Below are 19,266 nucleotides of genomic sequence, written 5' to 3' on the forward strand. Positions count from 1 at the left end.
ACGAGGTCCATGAACACGGACAGCTTATCCTCCGAGCCGTTACCGAGAGGCCCCAAGGTTTTCACCTGCAGAGAGAGGGATTTATCAGTCAAAAATGAAAATACTTCTTTCACAGGTCCCCTCGGACGTCATCCTGCTCCAGGAATGTGGCATTCCGTTCCGGGAGTTGGATGGCATTCTGGAGGGAGAATGGAGATTGGGAGACTCTCTCTGGTCTGGCTCTAACATCGCCAGAGCTGATGGGGTCGGCACGTCGGTGAAAAATCCCTTTGTGCGAATAACATCAAGCAACATTGTAGAGAGTGGGCAAATCCTTGTCACCGATCTCGAGGTCGGGGGTTCCCCACTCAGGGTCATCAACGTGTACGGCCCCACCAGCGTGGCCGAGAGGGTCTCCCTCTTTACAAAACTATCACCACTTTTACATTGCACAATGCAGGTTGTCGTGGGGGGGGGATTTCAACTGTGCACTAACAGACGAGGACCGAAGCAGACCCAGATGGGACCGATCCAGCGACCTGCAGCGGTCCCTCATAGAGGATTTCTCCCTCCGCGACGCCGGGGGCGCCTCTCCCCCCCAACACACGTGGGTGAGTTCCTCTGGCAGCTCCTCTTCTAGAATTTATTTGTTTCTGCTCTCCCCAGGCCTGGGGGTGTCCGCTTATTCCATCCAGGCGGTGCACTTCTCAGACCACCACATGGTGACCGTGTCCCTGGCCTGGAAGAAACCTATAACCGTGGGTAAGGGGCTCTGGCGAATGAACACCAGCCATCTCCAAGACCCCCAGGTGCGACTCTCCTTCTCGAGACGTTGCCTGGAGTGGGTGAGTCTTAAACATCTCTTTGACTCCCTGGTGGAGTGGTGGGAAATGGTGAAGGAGCGAGTACGAGGATACTTCCGGGCAGTCGGGCAGAGGAAGGCAAAGGAAAGGAGGGCAGCTTTGTATATCACAATGCTGCCCTCCAGAGACTGAGCCTCCTTCAGTCCCGAGGCCTGGATGTTAGCAGTGAAATTGTACAGACTCGGCAGAGCCTCACCACCCTCTACCGGGAAGAGCGGGTAAAATGTACCTTCCGCTCCAAGCTCCAGGGCCTCGAGGAGGATGAGAAGTGCACACGGTTTTTCTTCCGCAGGGCGCGGTCTAAGACTAACAACATCGTGTCTCTCTATAACAACAGAGGTGTGGTGGTGTCTGAAGAGGCGGCGGTCCGGGAGGTGGCCGGGGAGTTCTACGGGGGCCTTTATAGTGAGAGGCCCTCCGACAGGGCTCTCATGGACACCTTCCTGGGCCGCCTTGACAGACGTCTGGGCGATGAGCAGATGGCCCTCCGGCGCTGGACGAAGATCTGCCTGACTGACATAACGGGCAGAGTGGTGGTCAACCGGCAGCCTTCTGACCCGTTTGCCATCAGGTCTGGCGTCAGACAGGGGTGCACTCTAGCATCTCTCCTGTACGTCATCTACCTGGAACCGTTTCTCCAGGTCATCAGGGCCAGCCCCAGAGTGGCGGGTTACCCGCTGCCGGGGGCTAGGGGAGAACGGCTAAAGGTGATGGCGTACATGGACGACATCACCATCGTCGCCACAGATAGTCGCTCCATCGCTTGTGCCACCAAGGTGTTGGACGACTTCTGTGCGGCCACTGGCGCCTTGGTCAACAGGGACAAGAGCAAACTGTTTCTGTCTTCCGATTACAGTGAGCCTCTAACCATTTCCTTCCCTGTACACAGAGACACTATCAAGCTCTCGGGGGTGACCTTCCAGGCTGACAGAGGAGGGCGAACGAGCTGGGAGGGAGCCCTACGCCACGTCCAGAACAAAACCCGGAGCTGGAGTGCGCGGCCCCTGACCATGGCGGGTAAGATCCTGGTCCTGAAGGCAACTGTCCTGCCCATTCTTCTGGGGAGGGTGTTTCCCCCATACAAAGCCACCAGCAAGCAAATTGCTAGGTTTGCCTTTCGCTTTATCTGGGGGAGCAATATGGAAAAACTGAGTAGAGCCACCCTCCTCAAAGAGGAGAGGAATGGGGGGCGGGGGGTCCCGGACATAGTCACAATCATTATGGTGCAAGGTCTGGCCGCCCTGGTCCAGAACGCTGGGAAGGCGGGAAAGGCCTCTGGTGCCTTTGCCAGGTACTATGCCACCCCCTTCCTACGGGCAATGGGCCTGGGTGTGCTGGACCTTACCATACTGTATAGCTGGGACCCCCCCATGTCTATCAGGCCCTGAAGGACTTTGCTTTCGGGACGGGATTGCCCAGGGCTGGCCTGACCTCGTGGAGCTATAAAATCATCATGGCTCATTTAAGATCAAACGAGACTGCCACGCTCCCGAGGTCAGGGCCAGCCCGGACCCGCAAGTCATCTGGGCAAATGTGACACACAAGTGTCTTACCAACAAACAAAAAGACATTGCCTGGATGACAGCTCACAGGTGTCTCCCCACAAGAGTTTTTATGTACCGCAGGCACTTAGCCCTGACTGAGCACTGCCCCCACGGTTGCACTGACTCGGAACACATTTACCACCTGTTCTGGGAGTGCACCATGGCTAGGCGGGTCTGGGGCCTTGTTGTTTCATCTGTCTCCCATAACAGGTTGCTGCCGAGGTCCTCCCTGTCGGCTGAGAACGTCCTCTACGGTCCCCGAGAGGGACTCAAGACCCCAGAGATGGGAAATTCGGAGGCATTAGCACAGTTAAAGTCATGTGATCGCAGTGCAATCTGCCAAATGTGCATGTGCGATGACACCACTTGTATGAAAAAGGCGCTTCTCCCAACACTGATGTAGAGGGACACAGGAGTCGAACATGAAAGAGAAAGTGCCAGGATCAACACTACGAGTTTAGCCTGGTTAAATAAAACAATAAAAGCCATCACACTCTCTCTGTGTAGGTATAGGCCTACATGTCACTTGTTTCTGCATAGCTGTGGCTTTTTAATATCGGATGTTGATGTTGGGTGTGCAATTCAGGCAGGAGGCTTGGCGGGTGTGGGTCTGCCCCTCTGAGGAGCGGAGGGGGGCGCAGATTTAAGAACAAGAGAGAGAAAAGCAAAACAAAGACCGGGACAGGACAGGAATTGCCTACCGATTTGCTGGCCAAACAGGATGCGGGGTCAGGGTGAGAGAGAATCGGGGCCGGTTCCTGGGGTTTTCGCTCACCTTGAGGTCAAGTGACAGCGCAAGTGCGCTGGACCGGGCGCACCCGCTGTGCAGCGCTGCGGTTTTAGCGACTGAACTGAATTTGGTCCGGTTTTAAAACATGTACATACATTAGCCTGGAACTCGCCGACAGAGGACAAATACTCGGCATACTAAAACCTCCCAGCATAGCACTCGTACATCAAAAGTTAGCAGCCCAAGTGTAAGTCGGGCTCAAATAATGAACAGGGTCATTATAGCCTACAAGCGGAAAAAACTGCTTTTAAGAGAACTTGAATATTTTAAACGTTTTTTAACTTATATTTTTCAAGAATATTTTCTTGTCTTCAGACTTTGTATTTGTTTGTATGCTTTGGTTAAAAAAAAGCCCGATAGCACTGGGATATTCATAATAAAACGATTCTTTGGGGGTGACACCAACGCACTTTATGACACTCGGGTACATGTATGGCACTCTACCATCGTACAGGGATACTGGCTTGATAAACGTAAGTTTACCACGGTGTTCATTTGCCGTTTGGGCCAATTTCAAGAAAACACATTGCGATTTCAATGCCTACGTATCCATCAAATATTTCAAATATAACAGTAACAGCTCTGATAATGTAACGATTATGAGGCTGGTTATTTTATTTGACATTTTCAAAAACACTGATTTTAATATGCTAAAACTAATCTTTGAATGTTTCGTTTAGGTAAAACCGCATAGGCCTATTCAGCAAATAAAGCAGCGCAAATTCAAAGTAGATCTTTGGACTTTACACTTTCGTCCTCTAACATGACTATTCACTTCAAAATAAATACTTTCCCCAATTGTCTGACGCAAAAGCACATCGGAACCTAAGCAGGAAATGTTACCCGGTGTTTAGGACCAGCGAGTGAGTAGGCTACCAATTTAATAATGTAAGACAGACTGATCAGAGATTGCATTTCTATATCTAATAAAACAGCAAACAAAATAATTCAATCCAATGTCATACGATACTAGTATTTAGGCAGACTCGAGTCCACACCATTAGATCGGCTAAAATTTTCAATTAGAGTAGCCTATGCATATTGCACAATGCTGACATTATGATCTGGTTTAAAGACTGATTTGAATTCCACCTGAAATGGTGCGGTATGCTCAAACTAAAGTTAAAAATTACTGCTCTCCAAAAAAAAAAAAAAAAAAAAAACTTGTCGAGAAAGCTGACCAAGTCAGCCCCCATGTTAAACTCGCCCAATTTGAATTAGTAGCCAAGTCCGGCACACCTTCGTTTGCAATTTCGCTCGTGGTCTACCCCGTATCAGCTCACTGGCTACGTTTGCCATAGCAAGGCAGGTGAACATGAAACCACAGCAGCGAACCTAGCTCCATCTTGCTAGCTGGCTGGCTGACTAGTGAAACACAATGGTAGGCTACTTACCCAAACCACCAGCGGGGAATCCAAAAAGTTGACCATAAGTTCGGAAACCGTAACATCCATGTTTGAAGAGCTGTAATATCCCACGGTTAAATAGACAAATATCTTCGTGAGGGCTAAGGATCCACGATATTACCATGCATGCTCGCTCCCCAGAGAACAATACCAGTTAAATCAGGCATCGCGCAGACCCGCCGTAGCCGGTCTGTGCACACTATCAAAAGCGACATCCCTTACTGACGTCTCCCGTAACCAACAAAACTCGACTAAGCCTTGAGTAGAATAAAAAACGAACCGAGCAGAGCATTGTCCGTACAGAAAAGCAAACCACCTGACGAAAGGACATAGGTTTAGGCTAATGTTTAACATTTTCAATCGCACCTTGTGCTGGTCTGGCTATGGTATAGCCCCCTCTGTAGGGCAGTTTTGTTACATTTTAAATCAAACCGCAATTAATCCAATGTATGTTGGCTACGTTTGTTGTATTCGTTTCTTAGATATGGAATTTAAGTTTTGCGGTTGTTGAAATTATTGTGTGAATGTATAAAATAATAAAAAGGAATTCAAGCGACATTTTTCTGCCAACTCTCATGAAAGTTGTCAACAACCCAACGTCTCTCTCCCTTGTTTCAAGGCACCATTGTAATAAAGAAACGCCTCGGTGTCATTTTACCTGAACCGTTTAACGGCTCCTTAAATGCGTAAACCAAGCTCTTAAAACTAACTCTCTACATTTTAACTGTGTGATATTGTCTTCGGTTTCAAAATTTTAATAATATGCGGATCAAATACTACCGGGTGCCAAGGACTCCTTTTCTTAGCGACCATCGTCCAAATGTTTTATTTATTTATTTTATTGTATTGTGAACATATTGGGGATTCTGAGAAAATCGAATTTAAGAAAGTAAAATGTCGATTGTAATGGGAAGGGTAAGTGTACACATTTGAATATAATTATTAGTCAAAAATTATACAATGATATTTCAAAGTCTTTATTGTGTGGTGTAGCAGAGTCTAACTCGCGTGGTCAGTAATTGGTGGAACACTGCAGTTACACAGTTAAGGTAGGTCAACTTGACGAAGTTGTCCTGGATAATGGAATGTGTATAATTGCTTAAATCGATATCTGAGAGAATTAAAATGAATAAAAAGTATGAGATTTAAAATGAAACGAGAATTAAAATGATGTAGACATACTGTATTTTTTCTTTAATTGTCTCATAGAGTCCTCAGTAAGAATCATTAATTATTAACAGATACAGTAAATAGCATGTACAAATGAATTGTATATGAAGGTCAGTTCTGCCCTCTCGTGATCACTAGTATGAAATCGGTGATACAGGTAGGCTATATATACGGTATACCGACTTGTATTGTAAGTGACAATAAATGGTAGACAACATCAACATCAGCATCGTTAAAATCCAAAGGAATTAAAGGTGAAAAGGGGGTAAAGAGGTATCTATCTCTTTGAAAACCGACTGACAAAAGTAACAGGACAGGCTAATCAAGTTCGCTATAGTTCGCAATTGATTCAAATGCGCAGAATCTGCATTTTGTGACATCATAATGACAATCATTTGGTTTATTGTGACGTCTCATAAAGCTTTTTATTTAAGTACGGCGCTGTCAATTCATACACCACTATCTTAGCTGGATATCATTCGAGGCATTTGTTTGTTGTATTTTAACTTTGGATGGCATTGATTTTATCCTAATGGCCTTGAACTTTCTGAAAATGTGTGGAAAACCTGCCAGGTAGGAATTGTCTTTATTTCCGAATACATTTCTAATTTTATTTCTATATTTTGTCTGTTTTACACTCAGTTGACCATTACGTACACACAGAAATGGAAGCCATATTATGAACAAAGCCGCATAGTACCCATATAGTCAAATATCTATTTAATATATATTTAAATCCCTACAGTACATTACTGGCGTTTGGCAGCCACGTTTATCCTGGGCAAATTACAATGAGAAGACAAATTGAGGATAAATATTTATACATACATTTGTATCATATTAACATATATGTATTTAACATTTGTCTATCCCATCTTTTGAATGTAGCCATGATATTAGCCACTATCATCAAAGACTCATATCCAAAGTGACTAAGCAAATATGTGCTAAATTTTCACGTATCACACCAGCAACAGTAACAAACAACAGGTTGGCTTTAGAAGTCAGTGAATAGACTTAAGGGTGACAATGGCGGTAAAGTAAAAACACTAAATAAAAAGCAAAAGTAGAAAATATATTCGTGACACATTTTCCATTAAAGTGTACAGAGGGCCCAACAGTGATCTTTGTATGAAAAATCTTATTTTGCAAAGCAGCTGGTTATTTCCTATTTTATTTTATGTCACTCATTAAGGCCATCATTACACCAAAATCATACATACAATACACTGACTTGCTTGGAAAGTGACAGTAAAGGGTTGCCTACATTATTAAAATTCAGAGGTATTAGTGGTGAAAAAGGGGTAAAGAGGTGCAAATCAATCAATCAATCAATCAATCAATATTTATCTATACAACAGATGCTCAAAGTGACTGACAAAAGTAACAGGGACAGGCTAAGTTTGCTCATAGGCCTAAGTATCACAACAGCAATAAATACTGACAGGCATCAATAATAATAATTGTTGCTGCTGTTATTTTCGTTACCAACAACAACAATAATAATAAATTGTGAAGTGTGGTTGCCGCCAATGCAAAGTCGACTTTGTTCTGAACAGAGTGAACAGTGGTAGGTAGTTTCTATGTTGTTCTGGCGGTGACTATGGTGTTTTAGGTGGTGTCTAGGGTCTTTCTAGGTGGTTGCTATAGAGTTCTAGGTGGTTGCTAGAGTGTTATAGGTGGTTGCTATGGAGTTCTAGGCGGTTGCTAGGGTGTTCTAGGTGGTTGCTATGGATTTCTTGGTGGTTGATAGGGCGTTTCTGGTTGCTATGGAATTCAAAGCAGTTGCTAACTTGTTCTAGGTGGTTGCTATGGAGTTTTAGGTGGTTGCTAGGGTGTTGCTAGGTGGTCGCTATGGAGTTCTAGGCAGTCGCTAGGGTGTTGCTAGGTGGTTGCTATGGAGTTCTAGGTGGTTGCTAGGTGGTTGCTATGTTGTTCTAGGCAGTTGCTAGGGTATTACTAGGTTGTTGCTATGGAGTTATTGGCAGTTGCTAGGGTGTTCTACGTGGTAACTAGGGTGTTGATATGGAGTTCTGGGTGGTTGCTAGGGTATTCTAGGTGGTTGCTAAGGAGTTATAGGTGGTTTCTAAGGTTTTGCTAGGTGGTTGCTGTGGGGTTCTAGACGGTTGCTAGGGTGTTACTATGTGGTTGCTATGGAGTTCTAGGCGGTTGCTAGGGTGTTCTTGGTAGTTGCTAGGGTGCTGCTAGGTGGTTGCTAGGGAGTTCTGCGTGGTTGATAGGGTGTTGCTAAGTGGTTGCTATGTTGTTCTAGGCAGTTGCCATGGAGTTTTAGGAGGTTGCTAGGGTGTTGTTTGGTGGTTGCTATGGAGTTATAGGCAGTTGCTACGATGCTGCTAGGTGGTTGCTATGGAGTTCCAGGCGGTTGTTAGGCTGTTTTAGGTTGTTGCCAGGCTGTTGCTAGGTGGTTGCTCGGTCTTTACTCAGTCCAATGATGCGACCCGTAATTCTCGTAATATGTCAAACTGTTCAATAGTTATCAAGATCAAGAGGAAAAGATCAAAGTGACTTTAAAAGAGGGTTCATTAATGGGGCATGGATGGTATGAGCTCCCATCACAAAGACTGCTCAACTGGTTAGTGAATTTAGATTTATGGGAAAGACATCGGTAAATAGGGCTGGAAATCGTGCTTGAAAGTGTGCATTCCATGATCGTGATGCTTGTGCATTAGTTCGATATTTTAAAAAAATGGAAGAGCAACTCTTCCTCAGTTGACTGAGAATGTCTACGCAGGATGTGATCAGAGTGTCAGCAAAAGCAGTACATAAATTCCTCATTAAAAAGACATGCACATTTTTTTCAGTGGTGCAAAAACCATAGGCACTGGTCTACAGATACTGTATGTGGAAATAAGTGATATGGTCAGATGAGTCATCCTTCACCATATTTGGGCAAGCGCATGTGCAGCAAGAGAATGGTACAGGCCTGAATACATGACCCCTACAGTGACAGGATACTGTGGCTCTACTATGCTGTGGGGGGCACGCTTCTGGCATGGTTTGGGTCCACTTATCCGCTTAAAGGGAAGGGTCACTGCAAATCGATACAAAGTTACTCTTGAGTGATCACATTTATCCTATGATTAAACATGGTCTTTTCTGGGATGACAATGCCCCCCCCCATCAATGCCCATGAATTTGGATGAGATGTTGGATGTCAGGTGTCCATAATATTGTAGTAGTATAGTAATGTCATTTTAGCAATTTGGCAACATGACCTTCATTCTTCATTCATTTTCAGGAAAGTCACATTGACTATGCTGGGACTAGATAATGCGGGGAAAACAGCAACTGTGAGAGTCATTAAAGGAGGTGAGATTTTCCTGGCCATCTAGAGATAAAACCATGTATGCAGTGTTCCTCTTACAGACAATAAAAGCGAGAATAGAAAGTTGAAAATGGCAGAAAAGCATGGAAATTTAAATAAAATCCACAGCATTCTTACATGGCCTGTCATGACAGTGATAAACCATGCATATGATAAATAATCTCTCTTACCTTCTTTTACTGTAATAATAATAATAATAATTACATTACAGATTACATTACAGGCATTTAGCAGACGCTCTTATCCAGAGTGACTTACACAACTTTTACATAGCATTTTACATTGTATCCATTTATACAGCTGGATATACACTAAAGCAATTTCGGTTAAGTACCTTGCTCAAGGGTACAACGGCAGTGTCCTACCCGGGAATCGAACCTGCGACCTTTCGGTTACAAGCCCAGTTCCTTACCCACTGTGCTACACTGCCGCCGCATTAATAATAATGGTGATGATGATGATTAATACACTTTTTTTTCTTAGAAAACCCTGAGGATGTGTTTCCCAATGTGGGATTTTCTGCTGTGGGCCTGAAGAAGGGCCAGGTTGATTTGTCCATCTTCGACCTGGGCGGGACAGAGAGTTTCAGGGACATTTGGAGGCACTACTTCCCCGAGTCCCATGGTGTCATTTTCGTGGTGGACTCCAGCGATGTCCAACGGATGCAGGAAACCAGGAAAGTCCTGGCCAAAGTCCTTGGGCACCCTCGTGTCGCTGGGAAGCCAGTTCTTCTGTGAGTACACACTGACTCGACCGCTGGGAACGCAGGCATACGCAGACAAATAGCTTGCCCTCTACTGGGCAAACATAATTACTGCATCGTCAGTTTAACCATGTGACTTGTAACACCTGTTGTTCGAAAATGTCCATTCTTTTACAAATTTAAATAACAAAAACTAAATTAACATGGGATACTGGATATTATTCCATGGCATGGACATGAGAAAAAAAATACCTTGTTTTTGAGAAGAGTGTCATGTGTCCCAATTTATGTTGATGCAGTCTATTTAAAAAAGAAAGCCAACCTTATTTACTTGTGATTAACATAATAAATACATTTTCTCCATTCCCCTCTCTTCCCTCAGTCTGGCAAACAAACAGGATGTGAATGGGGCCCTGTGCGAGGATGACATCATTGACCGTCTGTCGCTGGAGGAAACCGTTACCCTGAACAAATGCTACTGTCAAATCGTGAGTGTTCCTGGGGTTAGGCTGAGACAGATGGTTATGGGTTAAGACTACAGCATACAGTTGTGATGTAACAGCATCGTGTCTGACAGCAGTGGAAAGGCAGGGGTTCCCAAGCATTTTCATCTGAATGTCCTACCACCCTCTGTCTGAGGACACCAAGCTCAATAAAATGCCTGTTTACACCTGCACCCAAGACAAGCTATTAGCATCATGCCAATGCATTAAGTATAATGATCGAAATACTACCAGCGAGACAAATTAGTCAATTATTAAAAATGAAACTACAAACTAAATTTTAAGGGGTAATATGTTCTTATACATAAAAAATGTGAGCCTCATGAGTGGAATAACCCTTCAGGTACCGTGCTCGGCTGTGAAAAAAGTCGGGAAGAAAGCCATCAAGAGCGGGCTGGACTGGCTTTTGAAAACCGTGGCCAGAGATTACGATGTCATCAGTGAGCGTGTGCAGAAGGACACGGAGGAGCAGAGGGAGAAGGAGGCTGTGGAGATGAGAGAGCGGGTCGAGAGGGTGCGTCTGATTCGGGAGGAGAGGTGAGGGTCATTTTTTACTCAAGCTCCAAGTCCATTCACTTTCTGAATGAACACATATCTGCATTCTGATATTTGAATCACCTCAACTGCCCTGACCCACAGATCGAATCTGCTGATTTCCACTTTACACAGTATCAGAAACGGCCCAAATAAAGCTAACTTTATCTGAGAAAATAAGTAGCCCAATTACAATTAGAGTAGAAATCCATCATGCTCACAGATTGAGCCACGGACCTACTTTTGCTCACTCTGTAAGACTATAAAAACAAAGCAGCTATCTATATGAATTACCCAAACAAAGAAATGGCTACGTTTTTACATATTTACAAAATGTACTGGTACTGAAATATTTAACTTTGAGATTCCTCTGTAGGGTTTGTTCAGTTGGGTTCTCTGAAGCATTGTATTTTCTCCAAAGGGAAAACAGGGAACGGGAGGAGGCTGAACAAGAGGGAAGGACAACAGAGACAGAAGATGAGGGCAACATGGCTAACCTATTCAAGCCAACAGGAGACATCAACTCCGAGGTGAGAACATGGATTGCTACATTTTGAATTGTAGCAACTCAACTGTACCTAAAATGGAGCACTGACAGATTGATAAGTCTATTTAAATTATTTAGTGCATAGTGTTTCATACCACCAAAATCTTCATTTTCAGAAAACACATTGGTAAAATTTCAGAACTTACAACATCCAATAACGGGAACAGGAAGGATGTTGATGTTAAATATATACTAATATATTTCCAGCTTGTTTGAGATCTCACTCTCTCTCTCTCTCTCTCTCTCTCTCTCTCTCTCTCTCTCTCTCCCTCCCTCTCTCTCTGTATGGGTAGATGGGGGACAAGCAGAAAACAAACAGTGAGCTGCAGATCACAAAGACTGACGCAGGTAAACCCATCTCACCTGACAGACATGCACAATTAATCATTCAACTAGTTTAAGTTCAAAATGTTCTGTTCTAAACCAGATTATATTCTGGAATTATTTTGTACCACATAATCTGTTGTATACTGTGTCCTGTACTTGTATTGCTGTCTCTTCACTGCAACAACCTTGTTTGTCTGTACCCTCTTGAATTTATGGGGGAGGCTGCAGCTCAGAGAGAGCTTAACAAATACAGTTGACCTGACCTTAAAACGGAAAAGAAAAAGCAGAACATTATAATACCTGTTCCCTCTGCTCCTGCAGACAGCTGTCCAGAAAAGAAGTGGAAGTTTTGGCAGTGGAAGAAGAACAGGGTGGGGCCTCTGTCGTCAGTCTCAGCTAAAACACCTCGCCGCCTCATGTCTGGTTTTAAACTGTTCAGGCGCAATGCTGTGGCCCCCCTTTAAGAGCAGAATTGAGTGACATTGAAATTATCTTCTGCTCAGCCTTTTCGATTTGAGCCAGAGCAGGACATTACTCAGCAGGGCAGCACCGACAACAGCCCTCATTAAATGAATCTAAATGATGAAGATCGCAGGCCAGGGGAAATGAGAGTAGGGCGTAAGAGATGGTGTTTGTGCAGCAAGTGCTCGCCATTGCCAACAGAGACAGAAAAGTTGTTTGTTGTAAAGAGCTCTATCTTCTAGCAGCAGTCATTCAAAGTCACTTGACCATATGGATCAAACTATTGTTTTTGGTGAAAATGAAACATCGTCCCCATTAATTTAATTGACATAACGTTATTATTGATCGGCATTGTACATATGAGCTCAAGCCAGTGATAATACTTCCTTTGAATGCATAATCCCTAATGATCATACACGCTGATATATTAAGATGTTTAGCTTTTGAATCCATCCTATTCACAGATATCCGGTGTGTCATATCACACACAAATTCTGAGCCATTGTATTGGTATTTTTCAACATTATCCCAACTGCTGGGCAAAACAAGTGACTTAACCTCCAGTGCAACCTTTTTTACGTCATCTACCCGAAGTCTCTTGCACGCCTAAAATAATGGTGATCTCCATCTTTTGTGTGGTTTTAACAACACATTAAGCCTTACAAGTCTTAACAGGTGAGGTTCCCTTTAAATAGAAATGCCTTAAAGACTAACAGTTATGTCCATAAGAAAACCGGCCACAGTTTGTGTGTGGATAATTCTGAAGCTGTCTTTAATCACGTTTATTGGACCCACACCAGAACCAGTTTCCTCATCACTGTTGGTACACAGTTCTTCTTCATCTGACCTTTCTGCTTCTTCTGTTTTAGAAGGCATTTGATCTGACGGAGGTGCATCCTCTAAAACTGGTTCTTCACCTTCCTCTTGAATCTGGTTTTCACCTTCTGCTTTCTGCTACCTTTGTTGAGATTGGATGAAACTTGTCTGCTTTCAGTCTCAGTTTTGTGTTTTCCTCTGCTTGAGGTCTGTATGGCCTAAGAATATTCTGGGTTTGGATTCTGAATGATTGAGGGATTTGCGCAGGTTGCTGAAGTCTTTGGAACAACTTCAAATTCACAACCCTGGTCGCAATGCAGTCTTTCTGGGTATCCAAAGCGTGGGATGAAATCCTGAACAATCTTCTCTGTGGCTGTTTTCCCTGACTTCTTCCAAGTTGGATTAGCTTGTGCAAACCACGTAAGATGATCAGCTAACACCAGAATATATTCATAGCCTCCCTTACTTTGCTCAAAATGCAGCAAGTTAACAGAAACTAACTCAAGGGGTATGCTGGTTTTGATGGAACCCATAAGGCTAAGTGGGTTACTTTAGCTGCTCCAAGTCAACAAGCAGGCTCTTCAGTACCACCAATGTTAGCTTGTCTGGTAACACCAACTGCTTACGTGGTCCTGACTGTCTGTCAAGGATTTCATCTTCAAACACAAATTTGTTCCACTCATGCACAAGTCTTCTGGTGTCTCATCCCATCTCCTTTTGTCCTTTTCGTTGGGAAGCCAGGCATTCTCCATGAGCATAATCTCTTCTTTGATGACTGGATCATCCTGGCATGCTGTTTTAATGCATTAGACAAGGGTGACATAAAATGACTGTTGAATCTCTTCCTCCATGTTGTCCGATGAGCAGAGTCTCAAAGAAGCTACCCCTGATACACCATCCTTTTAACATCTTTTCTTCCTTGCCATGTGGCTGAAACATGCTCTGCCAAAGTTAAAAGTTCTTGATCCATATCCAGTTGCATGCATTTTTCCATCTTGATGCTGGTAGAGCCCACTGCTGTGTCTTTCTTGGCCACAGCGAAAACAATGTGAGCAATTTTGACTTGTTTGACAAAGTGTCGACATTTGCCTCTCTTATTAGCTTTATCTCCATTCGCAAAACTGGAAGCTGACAAATCACATCAACTCTCAGCTGAACAGTCAGCAGGCTTGATCATCTTTTCCTAGTTGTTTAAGAATGGATACTTGAGTTGCCAGTTCCAAGATTGCAATACAGTTTGCTTGGACTTCCCCCTAAACTTTTCTACTGGAAGTCAGTGCAGTGATCTCCCGACTGTGGTACTTTCTTGTAGCAGCCCAGTGCTCTCTGTCCCTCTTGCCCACAGCAGAAACAATGTGAGCAAGTTCCACTATCTTTTGTCCAGAGCAAGCAATTGAGAGTCCCTTGTCTTCCAAGCTCAGCAGTTGCTAGCTCTTCACTTGCTCACTCTTCAAGTCGCCATCTACAGGATATAAATAGTACGACATGTTAGCAGTGAACTCCAAATAATTCTTAAAGGGCACCCCACACCTGTTAAGACTTGTACAGTGTGTTGTAAATGCCCTCAACTATGGAAACATGTTGTAAGGACCACACAAAAGATTTCAGTTATTTAAAAAAACCCCAGCCTTTAAAGGAGTAACATGGTGGTTGAACGTGACACTTCCCAGTTGTCTTTAGGCAACAACAAAACAAATGTGCATAATTTTTTTATTATTCAGTCATTTCAATGTACTTTAAAACGTATTTTTCTAAGCCTACATTTCCCACTATAAAAGTTCACCCGAACCGTCTGGGCGTGGTAATGAGAACTGTCAGTTAGCTATGATTGACAGACCGTGCCCCGTTACCATAGCTACCCCCATGATACGCGCTATTTTTGGGAGACTTTTCACAAGCTAGCTAGCTTAGTAGTATATCAAGTATCGATAGATAGCTAAGGTAAGGACGTTGATTTATATCCAATTATAATTTTTGCTATCTAGCTAACCAAGTTAAGATAAAAGCACAACTATAATGTCCTCATAAAAGCAAACTAGCTAGCTAACGTTATCGATAACATTTCCTTATGAAAGCAAACTACCTAGCTAGCTAACGTTAGCTAGCTAGCTAAATGAATGCAACCAGAAATAATCTAATATTCCTTAAAAGGCACTCTAATTTAAGTGAACCTAACGTTAGTCAAATATTTGCATTGTCTTGCCTGTAAGCCAGCGGCGCAAACTATGGGTCTCGAGTTATCCATGGGTTTACGGGGCGTGGAGAGGGGAGTGGTTACTGTGTTCGTGACGCACCAAGTTGACAACTTTCTCAACCGGTTGAAAATAGGACGATAAATTTAAAACGCATATTTATCCATTTATATCCATATTTATTGACTTGTTTGACAAAGTGTCGACATTTGCCTCTCGTATAGCTTCATCTCCATTCGCAAAACTGGAAGCTGACAAATCACATCAACTCTCAGCTAAACAGTCAGCAGGCTTGATCCTCTTTTCCTAGTTGTTGACCTCCCAGAGTTTTCCGACTGTGGTACTTTCTTGTAGCAGCTCAATGCTCTCTGTCCCTCTTGCCCACAGCAGAAACAATGTGAGCAAGTTCCACTATCTTTTGTCCAGGGCAAGCAATTGAGAGTCCCTTGTCTTCCAAGCTCAGCAGTTGCTTGCTCTTCACTTGCTCACTCTTCAAGTCGTGAACAATATATTTGAACAGTTCAAGCTCTTTGATAGCTGTAGCTGCCGGGATGTTCAACTCTTGTTCACCTCCCAATGACCCAGTGATGAAGATCTGAAGATGCCATTTCCAGTTCACAGGGTCAAACATTCTCACAGCTTCTCTTGTACTGTCAAGTCTATGTGATTCCTTGATCAGCAGTCTTTGGCCCGCAGGAGTTGCCGATTCCACGTACGGGCCACCAAAATGTTACCAGTCTGCCCAGGGTGATGGAACTGGGAAGTAACTGGGAATGATAAGAAAATCAGATACAGTTTGTGTGTGGATTATTCTGGTGCTTTCTTTAATTAGCTCCCTTTCTGGAACCCACATCTGAACCATAGTTTTCTTATTGTAGTTATAGAGTGCCATCTACAGGATATACATAGTATTTAAATAGTATATTAAAAAACCCCAGCCTTTAATAAAAAATTTGACCAATGGAGATCGCCATTATTTTAGACACGCAATGCACTTTGGGTAGATTACATAAATTAGTTGCACTGTAGGTTAACTCAGTTGTTTTGTCTAGCAGTTGCGGTTAGTAATATTGAAACATATCAATACAATGCCTCAGAATTTGTGTTTGATGTGATACATGGGATATCTGTGAATAGGATGGATTCTAAAGTTAACATCTTAGTGTATCAGCATGTATTATCATTAGGGATTATGTATGTAAAGTAGGTATTATCACTGCCATAAACTCATATACGATGCGGATCAATAATAACTTTACGTCGATTGTATTAATGTACACGTTTCAGTTTCACCAAAAGCGATAGTTTGATCCTGATGGTCAAGTGACTTTGAATGGCTGCTGCTAGAAAGTGGAGCTCTTCACAACAGACAACTTTTTCGTCTCTGTTGGCATAGGTGAGCAGTTGTTGCACAGACACCATCGCTTATTCCGTACTTTTGTCTCCTCTGGACTCAGATCTTCATTGTTTTGATTTATTCGATGAGGGCTGTTCTCGGTGCTTTCCTCCTGAGTAATGTCCCGCTCTTGCTCGAATCAAAAAGACTGTATTGAAGACATTATCAATGCTGATCAGTGGGCAACAGCAATGGACTAAGACCTGTGTAACCATCTGACATCACTACCCAGAATATGACTGTATTAACAATGGCGACCTATGAGTTGAAGGAATTAAAAAAACTTCTAAATGACTAAAATCTTTTAATTCCTTGTGAATAATAAACAATTACAAATTCAAATTTAAATTTGATGTGTCCACTTTCTGAGCCCACTAAATATTGTTCTAATTTGAGGAAAGAGATCAGGTGAAATCAGACCCTCCACGCCTAACCTAACAACAAGCAAATAGGTGGATATTTTCGGACAAGTTATATTTTGGCAGCTGAAGTACCCTCACTGCCTCCTGTAATAGAACCACTGTTTCAAAACAAACTACAGCACAGCATACATGTCCTTTGTCTATGCCCTGGTATTTAAAACAATTTACAGGTGTGGAAAAGCACTCTGAGGGCATGGTTTAAACCAGATTGCTTTTACAATCCAATGCACATGCAATGTGAGCTCCCATGGCCCTGAAACTCTTGTACAACAGTGTGTGGCCATGGAAAAAACCACCCCCAGTACAAAGACTACCGATATCTAGCGGTGGATAGTCCAGGGTTCAGAAAGGAAAAGTCCTGCCATGTGCTTCTTCCACCCATGAACTCAGCCAGCCAATTTCACTAATGATTTCTACCTCATGGCTGATTAATTGTGTGAACTAGCAAATCCAGTGGACTGGAAAAAAATATTGGGGAGGACTTTTACGTCTGAACCTTCATTTTCCACTTTTCCAATTTCCTTATTCCCGTTTAACCGTTCATACGAGATTTAGTGGTTCACACAGGTAGTAAAACAGTTTTCATTATCCGTGTGTACCAGGATTGAAAACACAGATTAACAAGAGTCCATATAAACTGTAGTATAAACTCACAATGTTCTAGACCTTCCAGCAACACTATATTCCATTCAGATTAAATCACACTTTTAATAAAAAAATGAAATTAATTGAAATTAAATTAAATTGAAAAATAATATCTGGTCCATTAGAATATTTCATATTTTGAATACATAACCAAAAATGATCACAGATATGTTCAACTGAAAAGCTTTTTTTTTTTAAGTAAGGGAATACAAAAGCTATCTACATTGTGAAAGAAAGGTTAGTACAGGTTATAGTATTTTAATGAAGTCTTGGCTAATTTAATTTGCTCTCCTGAATGGGATAGTATCCTGGAGTAGTTCTATACATGTTTTATTTCCATCCTTTTGCCTAACTTGATAATGAATCATGAGGTGTGAGTTAAGTTCAAACCACCTGTTTTGTACTTCCAAATAATTTATCTGTGAGGACAACATGATTATGAATGACCCAAATGCTGCACAACAGATCAGCGGTGAGTCAACAGAAAGCACTGCATTGCTGGTGATGACGCTTAAATTAATTTCACCTGGATGCACTCAACATTTGCACTTTCCTTTCTATTAAAATTGTATTTGAAAATTTTGGCCCCTCTCTTGGCTTTGTACTCACTGTAAAGTGTTGTAATGAAGACTTTTTCATTAAGTTATCCGTTACCTTTTCGAAGTTGTTCGCTATTTTTTTTCTTTGTTAGTGAAGACTTAGCTGCATATAACGTTAGCTAGATAGCATGCATGCAGGATCGAATTCATTTTCCAATTGAAATAAATGCCGGTGAATTGCCAAGCTAGCTAAGTTGCAACTATAAATAGTAACAACAGTTCCTATTGGAGGGGAAAACAGCAGGATAGAAGAACAGAATTTGATGCAAAAGCTACTCAACCTGGGGCATTCAGCTGCGTAAGGTAACTAGCTAAAAATAACGTTACTTGCAGGTCCAACAGAAAACTCCGCGATGCTTTTCATCCCCTTGGCCAACTTCAGCTGACACCACCAAAGAAAAGTAACTCCAAGGTTGACTCTAGTTTTTTTAATGAGCCCTGTCAGGTTGTCTTTTTGCTTCGCTCCATCTAGGCTTCTTAGCATCTGCCACTGCAGCAAACTAGCAACAAACACTTCGTTGGAATCATATCCCAAACCACAAGCTCTGTGACCATGCATAAAGAGCACCAGGCCCAGAAATGTCCTGAACACCTTTTAGAATAACAAATACTGGTAAAAGGTGCACAAATTTGGCTAAAGTGTGTAAAGACTGAGATTGCCAGTGCATCATAGATATGCCTTAGTGTAGTTATAATATTATCAAATCATAAATCCTGCATTTAGAATTTTGAGGTCTCATTCAAATTGAATAACAGCCATTGAAATATAAAAGTCTCAAAATCACCAATAGAATAGGGCAGGGATCAGCAACTCATGGTCCTCGAGGGCCGAGAAATGCTGGTTTTCCACCCTCCCTTTGCCTGGGAGTCAAGTGTGAAGACAGTCCGGCCAATCAGTAGCACTAATTACCCGGGAGAAAAGAAAACCAGGGCTGGATTTGGATTCGAGTTGATGATCCCTGGAACAGGGGGTCTTGTGTAAGGATCCACTGGGTTTAAACTGAGTTATGTTTGCAGAAAAA

The 19,266-nt window shown here is 42.7% G+C and overlaps 1 protein-coding gene across 1 annotated transcript; it reads left to right on the forward strand.

Annotated features, from left to right (window-relative positions):
* The first annotated feature begins 3,989 nt into the window (after positions 1-3,989).
* Positions 3,990-12,384, forward strand: LOC118213276 (ADP-ribosylation factor-like protein 13B). Its single transcript, XM_035392129.1, has 8 exons — positions 3,990-4,064; positions 9,012-9,082; positions 9,582-9,831; positions 10,184-10,289; positions 10,648-10,841; positions 11,260-11,368; positions 11,679-11,733; positions 12,034-12,384. Coding segments are annotated over exons 1-8 (930 nt in total). The 5' UTR covers positions 3,990-4,062; the 3' UTR covers positions 12,177-12,384.
* Positions 12,385-19,266: the final 6,882 nt, after the last annotated feature.

This window comes from Anguilla anguilla, chromosome 1, assembly GCF_013347855.1.
Source record: "Anguilla anguilla isolate fAngAng1 chromosome 1, fAngAng1.pri, whole genome shotgun sequence".
Lineage (NCBI taxonomy): Eukaryota > Metazoa > Chordata > Actinopteri > Anguilliformes > Anguillidae > Anguilla > Anguilla anguilla.

What these genes read in the sequence shown, in the direction of transcription:
- LOC118213276 (XM_035392129.1), top strand. An exon ending in CGTCTGATTCGGGAGGAGAG is followed by an intron (nt 10,842 to 11,259) that starts GTGAGGGTCATT and finishes TTTTCTCCAAAG; the next exon opens with GGAAAACAGGGAACGGGAGG. An exon ending in GATCACAAAGACTGACGCAG is followed by an intron (nt 11,734 to 12,033) that starts GTAAACCCATCT and finishes CTGCTCCTGCAG; the next exon opens with ACAGCTGTCCAGAAAAGAAG.